The sequence below is a fragment of the Siniperca chuatsi genome, linkage group LG17 (assembly GCF_020085105.1).
Source record: "Siniperca chuatsi isolate FFG_IHB_CAS linkage group LG17, ASM2008510v1, whole genome shotgun sequence".
Classification (NCBI taxonomy): Eukaryota; Metazoa; Chordata; class Actinopteri; order Centrarchiformes; family Sinipercidae; genus Siniperca; species Siniperca chuatsi.
The window spans coordinates 7,512,739-7,520,499 of NC_058058.1; the positions used below are offsets into that span (position 1 = coordinate 7,512,739).

A 7,761-nucleotide genomic window follows, 5' to 3' on the forward strand; every position below is an offset into this window, starting at 1 on the left:
ATATCTGGTTCTTTAGCTGCTAAATGCTCCGCTACATTCACCAGCTAGTCACTAACTGTGTCTGTCTGTTGTTTGGTGCCGGGCAGGTAGCGCTCAGTGGGCTTTTAGAGTTTAAATGAGGTTGATGAGAGTGCTGAGACTGAACAGTAAAGTTGAGGGCTGTAAAACCAAAACAATGAGCTGAAAGGTGCTAAAAAAAAGCAAAAAAAAAAAGCTGAGAGGAACTGCAGAGTCCGATGATAGTGACACCTTTCACGTTACACATAGTCAGTCATTTAACCTTTTGTTTGTTTAAAATATTGATCAGTGCAGCTTTATGTAAAACTACAGAAGTATTAGCAGTTAGAGAGGCAATACAGAAATGTTACTGATGTCATGACTCAACATATTAGCTCACCTATGTCATCTGTGTACAGTGCAGCATGGATTAGTGACTACTTTATTAGTTTATTAATCTATTTTAAAGGTTGTTAGGTCTATGTTAGTGCGCATTGGACTGATGGATTAAAATTAAAACTGTAACAAGAGAGCTACATAAGTTCTGTAAGCTCAGTAGCCTCCAGAAGCCTAAAGTTCACAGGGCACACTGTAGAAATAGCACAGATCTGTCTAAATAAGTCTTCTGTTATGTATTTTTGGCAACAAGGGCTATTCAGTGGCGGAGGCCACCACCACCTGTGGAGCTATTATTTAAAGTATTCCCACTTCACAATGATAGATACATGCAATTTGTGAAGAAAAAAGTATTGACTTGTGGGACATCTTTAGCTTCGTCCAAGTCTCCTTATAATTAGTTTTTGTGTGAGTCATATGAAAACAACTGGCTGTTTCTCAGTAGTTTCTCCTGGGAGAAAGACTTTAGCCCTTATGTCTTATCAGTTTGTCAGGAGGGAATCATTGTATAAGGAAACATTACATTCCTCATAAAGGTAATCTGCAGGTCAGAACTGGATCAAAGTCCTGCTCACATTTCACTGACCTATAAACCTCTGACAACAGTTTGTCTACAAGTTGAGAACATTCAGGTGAATCAATGTGTAAGTTTACTCTGTGCTTCTTAAGTTGTAGTAGCGTAATCAGCAGAAACAATGCAGTATTTGTACTGTATATCATAACAGAGTGAAACAGTAACAACCTCACTATGTTATCTGCTGACTTTTCTGAGTCTGTTAACACAGTGATGAGAACTGTGTTTACACATGTTATATAAGAGTGACCCAAATTCATGTCTCCTGAGTGTTTTTCACTAATTTGAATTAAATATGCACCCCAGTTAATGTGCAGTCTTTCCGATAGCTTTACACACATTCTGTGATATTGGACTGAAGTATATGTTTTGTGTGATTGTCCTTCATAAGTTTGTTTTTTAGCTTGTGAGTAAAGATTTTCAAAACACGGTAGTTTATATGTGAGCAGCAATAAATTATATTATCAACCAGTTTAGTTCAGTATTAGTTTATATCTGAACGGCAGCGATGAACTGCAGTACACTTGTGAGGCACACGGCTGTTACAGTTAACCAAAGTGGGAAATATGATTATAATCTTATATTGTATATATAATATTCTATACTATATAAGGGTCTGTTGGTCGCTTCCACCAATTTGGTCGAGACTGAAATATCTCAACAACTATTGGATAGATTGCCATTAAATTTGGTACAGACATTCATGTCCCCATCAAGATGAATTGTAATAACTTTGGTGATCCTCTCACCTTTCCTGTAGCGCCATCATCAGGTAAAAATTTTATTTGTCCAGTTACTTTGGATTATGACCAAACACCTGCAAAACTAATGACATTCATCAGTCTCAGCTGTACTTAGTGTTTAGTGCTAATTAGCAAACGTTGACTTGCGAAACTAAAAGTGATGAATATGGTAAACATTATACCTGCTAAACATACAAAGATTACGACAGACAAAATTATAATATCCAAGAACAAGTTCATCAAGTTACCAGACAGCTCCAGAGCGCTCTTCTCAAAGCTTCTAAATAAAGAAGACTTTGAAGACAGGTACGATGCACTGAAAGAGGAGAATGAAGCCTTGAGACAACACAATGATGAACTCCATCAAGAAATCCATGAGCTCAGCAAGGAGATCCAAAACGAAACTTCTTCAAAAGGTCAATTATAAATCAATGAAAGCAGAGAAAAAGGCTCTAACTCACCGAAATAACACTGAAAAAAATAAATTCAGGAGATGAAGAAAAAGCTCGTAAAGGAACAAGCTTTGGAAGACAGGAATAATGTCATAAAAGAAGAAAATGAAGCCTTGAGCCAACAAAACTGCACATTGCAACTCGAGGTTCAGGAGCTCTATGACTGTATCAATCACTGACAACGGAAAGAGATGCCATGAGCCGGGAAAAGGACACACTTTGACGAGAGGTCCAGGAGCTCAATAAAATGTTGAAAAGTGAAAAAGTGCAATGCGATGAAGGCTGAGGAAGAGAACATCAGCCGAGAGCATGACGCTCTACAACAAGAAATTCAACACCTGAACAGCTCCTACAGAGCTATGGAAAGCTGAAATATGATACTGTGGTGTCATGTTTTTGCTCTCCGTAAGGGTCAAAGGGTATGGATGAAACTCCGGCCACAAAAAGGTGCTGGTTCAATTCCTGGGCCTGACCCTTTCTGTGTGGAGTCTGATTTTCTCCCCTCTTTGACATGGGTTTACTCCAGATGCTCTGGTTTCCTCCCACACCCTAAAACATGAGCCTCATATGTAGATTCTACATTGCCCACAAAAAAAAGTTATTGATTAATAAATAGTTGAGGTAAAAGTAAGGGTTCTGATTTTATATATATTTTCTTGTAATTTGCTGTCAGAGAAAGATGGAGTTGTAAATATTTCACTCAGATCACTTTTTGACATGTCTTGGTTGGAAAAACAGGTGTAAAAAACAAAATGAATGATGGCTGAATTCCATTTAGATGCTTCGGTTTTATAGTTAATTTTGTTAGTATCAACTGTACGAAGTCACTCCCTGCTATACAGTCCACTATGTTTACTGCTATGTTTGAAATTTAAAATACCCTAAAAACTTCAGAAATGGAACAAAAAAAAGTTTCCATGATACGGTATGTACACTATTTTCTACTATCAGTCCCATGATGCAATGGGCCATATTTTATAGATGCGAAAAATACCGTTGTGTGACTCTACAGAACGGTCAGAAATGATCAGTAAGGGTCCAAAATCTCAATTTACTACTGACAAATTACTGAGCTACCGTCTAATATATAATGAGTAGTGAAAGAGTAAACAATGGAGTGATTTCGGACACAGCCTATGACAAGCTAAAAAGTCTGCTAAAGCCTATTGCAGTACTGCTGGATGCATTTTACTCAAGTCCTCGTTACTACCTGTGTACAAAATAGTGCACATGAAGCCGTTTTGTGTGTGTGTGTGTGTGTTTAGGTTCCTTGGGTTATCAACTCTTCCAACCTGGCTGCCTAGTATGCACACATACTAACACACACAAATATTAAAATAGATTGAAAGGATAAAGGTCTGGTCACACCAGTATTTAAAACGGCAGAATTCGCAGAGGATTCAGTTTATTCCGATGGAATCGCCACGATTAGTGAATTTCCTGGTGGAGGCAAAGTAAATCCTTTGACCCGCAAATTCACGCTGTTGCCCAATAGCAAGCCGTCTTGACAGTGCTGATCTCTGAGGGAATAGCGAGCTGGAGAGTCCAAAATGGAGGAAGTTATCATAGCCCATTAGCTATGCTGCATCCTTCACTTTTATTTAATCTCCTTAAGAGACATGGTTTACACACAGTAATGAGACAGGAGTCAAGGAGTCAGCTACAAATACATCTTTTGAATAAACTGTGTGAACTCATTGAGCGCAGCAGAAGGGGCTCGGCTTTTCAATTAAGTTTTAATTTAATTAAGTTCATATTCCTCAAATCACGTCGTCACTGAGTACTGCTGTGAACTCATGTCACATTGCCATACCTGGGCGTTTGCTGAAACAACGCCCCTGATTTAGGGCATTTAAGCTTTAACGTATTTTAGTAGTAAATTCTGCCTTTAGGTCTTTTTGAAGACAGACACAGATAATGACATTTTTATAGTGTCATCATTCTCATTCCATACCTGTGGACCAAACCACACTAATATCGTACATTTAAGTTTATGTTCTTTACCCTTTATAAGATGCCTTTTCCTAGTCTTATATGTATGCAAGGGAAGGTCGTTGAGCATATATATAACATTTTACATTGTACAAGCATTGTGAAAGATATTACATTCAGTAAGCTTCAAAAGAGTGTAGCTGTGGAAAAGAGCGTCAGTGGGAGCTTTTACTTTTTGGACCATGATATGGCATGTATAACTTTCTTCTGTAAAGTCTGTAGTTTCACAAGATGACTTAGGAAAAGTGTTACACCACATATTACAGTAATTTATATGAGGCTCAAATAAAGACTGATATAAGGTTAAAAGTGATTTAAGTGGAAGAAAAAGCCTCAACTTGAAATATAAGCTAACATATTTGGGCTACTTTTTCGTCAGTTCATCAATATGGCGCTTAAAGTTAAAAAATTCATCAATACGTATCCCCAGGAATTTGGTGGACTTCACTCTCTCAATAACCCAGTGTCAACAACTGGAGCCAAAAACAATTAAGTTTGTCTCGCTCAGAGCTAGGGTATAACACCTATACATTATATATATAGTTTTATCTATATACACACATTTTTATCAGACATATACAATTTGGAATTTTAAACTTTCATTTCTATTTGAAATATATTAGTTTGTTCTGATTATACATCTAGAAAGTGTCACATAAACGCAGACATTACAACAATTACTAAATAAAAACCAAATATTTCTATAAAATAACATTTGAGTTAAAAAATCGTGCTCTGAAAGATGTCTGAAAGACGTATGATGACATAATGTAATAATGTATAATGTACATGAGGTTTCATCAGACAGTGATGATGCCGTCCCTGATATACCACTGTTAGCACTCTTGTGATGTGGAAGCAGCAGTGACAGCACGGCACTCAGCGTTGGACTTTACTCCTGTGTTTCCTCTGTACGACTCAGCAGCCTATATATACTCAGCCATGGGCTGTGCAGAACACACACTCCGTATTCAACAGCTCACTGAACAGCCAGCTCATCCACACAGGTAAGACACCAGGAAGTCACTTTCCAGGTTGTGAGATACATGGTGGTGGTGAAAACTAACCACAAAGAGCTAATTTTGTTTCTTTTCAGCTGCCGTGTCAATCATGAAGGTCCTCGTGGTGCTCGCCCTCGCTGTTTTCACTGGTAAGACAGTTTTCTTATTTCGGTGAAAATCAACATGTAAATCATTTCAGTTGGAACAAGACGTATTCAGTGCTCAACATGTGACAATAAATGCGTTTGCCTGCTTTCAGCAGGTTGCAATGCCAACATTGTGTGGCAAAGCCAGCCCAAGCAGCAGGTCGACATGGTGAAAGATGCTTTCTGGGACTACGTTGCCAAGGCAACCATGACCGCCGAGGACTCCCTGAAGCAGATCAGACAGTCCCAGCTGGGCAAGGAAGTGAAGTAAGGGTCTGATAAATGATAACATGAAACATTCATGACCAAATAAGCAACAGTTTAACTCAGTTAATCTGCTTCATCAGGACTTTGTTTGATCAGATTTGGTTTGCAGTGACCAACCCACTAACTTACTAATTCTGATTGATGCATGCAAGTCATCACCTTTTTCTACCTGAGCCTCAGGTTAAACAAGTTAGAAGAGAAAAACGTGAAATAACCAAAGCTGTTTAAAATTGTGTGTTCATGCAGGACCCCATGTAGTAAGAAGCTATTTGAGAACGTTTTCAGGGCCTTTAAAAATAAACATTTCAACTGAATTACTGACTTTTTGTTTTTGTAATTTTGTAAGTTTCAACTCAATGAGGATGATGAATACATAAAGAAAGAGAGTTTTTCGTGACTTATTCAAAGTTTGTGTTTCTGTTTGTGTCTCTGCAGCACCCTCATCTCTGAGAGCACCGACGCCGTCAACAAGCTCACCAATGCTTTCCGTGCTCAGGTGGCTCCTCTGACTCAGGACTTCATGACTAAGTTTTCCCAGCAGGCCGAGCAGCTGAAGGCTCGTCTGGAGAAGGATCTGACCACCGTGAGAACTAACCTGCAGCCCTACGCCGAGGCAATGGTAGCTGACCTCCAGAGGCAGGTGGAGGAGCTGAAGAAGGAGGCGGCCCCCTACGCTGAGTCCATGGATCCCGAGGCCCTGAAGGCCCTCCTGCTGCAGAAGAGCCAGGAGCTGAAGGGGCAGCTGGATAAGAGTGTGAACCAGCTGCAGGCCCAGATGGTCCCCTACACCGAGGAGATGAAGGAGAAGATGGAGCAGAGCCTGGAGGAGTTTCAGAGGAGCATGATCCCCCTGGCCCAGAGCTTTGAGACCCAGCTGACCCAGAAAACCCAGGAGATCCAGCAGAACCTGGCTCCATACGGAGAGGAGCTGAGGGCCAAGCTGGACGCCAGCGCTCAGGACCTGCAAGCTCAGCTGGCTGCTCTGTGGGAGTCCTTCACTAAGTTGACTCAATAAACGGACTCGGTTTTGAATTTTTCTCTACTGCTTGATCACCAGTTGTTCATGAGACAGATAAAAAGTGCAATACATCATTTTCTGTGTTTTTATGTTGATGAAAGATGCTGTCAGATGCAACCTTCTGAGTAATGTCAGTATTTCTTCTATTGTGTTACTGTTTACAACTATAAGCTTTAATCTGTAAAACAACAATAAATAGTTTAAATGTATTTTGTGTTGTCACTTTATTCGTATGTGAGGTGGAAAATTCACATCAGGTTTTGGCACAACCTGATGTGAATTCTCCCTCATGTGTCTTGTAGTTTTACTTCCTGCTTTTGATTGTTTGCCCATGCCCAGTTCAACACAGGATGGATTTTGACTTGGTGTTTGGCATAAACTTGTTTGTTTGTGCAACAGAGGTAGAAAATGATGAAGACGATATGGATTTTGAGGAAGAGGGATAAAGAAAAGAAAATCGTACCATGGTGGACAAAGGAATGTGAAAATGTAATAAAATCTCGAAATAAAGCTTTTAAAATGTTAAAAAGAACTCACAATTTCCAGAATCCTATTGAATATAAAAGGTTGCAAGCTTTGGTAAGGAAAACTATTAAAAATGCAAAGAAGGATTCTGATGCTCAGATTCCAGCTCGTCAATAATCAGCTTGAAGCACAGCCATTCAGACAGCAGGCCAGATGTCTTAATAGAGATACAGCAAACTCTATATAGAATTCAAATGGTGGGGCTAAATATGACATTTGTACGGATACCAGCACACATAGGAATCAAAGGAAATGAAAACGAATCACAGTGACATCACAGTACCCCTTAGTAAAACAGAAATGAAAACCACAGAAAAGGAGAAGTCGAAAGGAAGGTGGCAAAAGCAGTGGGAAGAAGAGAGAACAGGAAGGTGCTTATACAACATTCAAAGAAAAGTAGGTGTGATGAGGAAAACGGGGAGAACCGGGAAAGAGGAAACAGTCCAGGCTACGTTTCGGTCACTCTGGATTAAACAGCACATTATGTAAAATAGGAAAACATAATACGGGAAGATGTACATTCTGTGATCAAGAAGAAACTGTAGAACATGTTATGATTCACTGTCCAAAAAATGATGCTGAGAGAAGAGAACTGACACTGAACCTTAAAGAAATAAAGATGAGGTTTGATTTACGAGATATTTTACAAA

The 7,761-nt window shown here is 39.3% G+C and overlaps 1 protein-coding gene across 2 annotated transcripts; it reads left to right on the plus strand.

Annotated features, from left to right (window-relative positions):
- Window positions 1-5,054: 5,054 nt before the first annotated feature.
- LOC122865006 (apolipoprotein A-IV-like) lies at window positions 5,055-6,795 on the plus strand. 2 transcript variants are annotated; one of them, XM_044172893.1, is made up of 4 exons: window positions 5,055-5,161; window positions 5,251-5,304; window positions 5,415-5,568; window positions 6,004-6,795. In XM_044172893.1, the coding sequence occupies exons 2-4, from the start codon at window positions 5,265-5,267 to the stop codon at window positions 6,581-6,583; spliced, it is 774 nt and encodes a 257-aa protein (XP_044028828.1). In that variant the 5' UTR covers window positions 5,055-5,161; window positions 5,251-5,264; the 3' UTR covers window positions 6,584-6,795. The 2 variants fall into 2 exon arrangements, with proteins under 2 accessions (XP_044028828.1, XP_044028829.1); XM_044172894.1 differs by having other exon boundaries at window positions 5,062-5,161; window positions 5,418-5,568.
- Window positions 6,796-7,761: the final 966 nt, after the last annotated feature.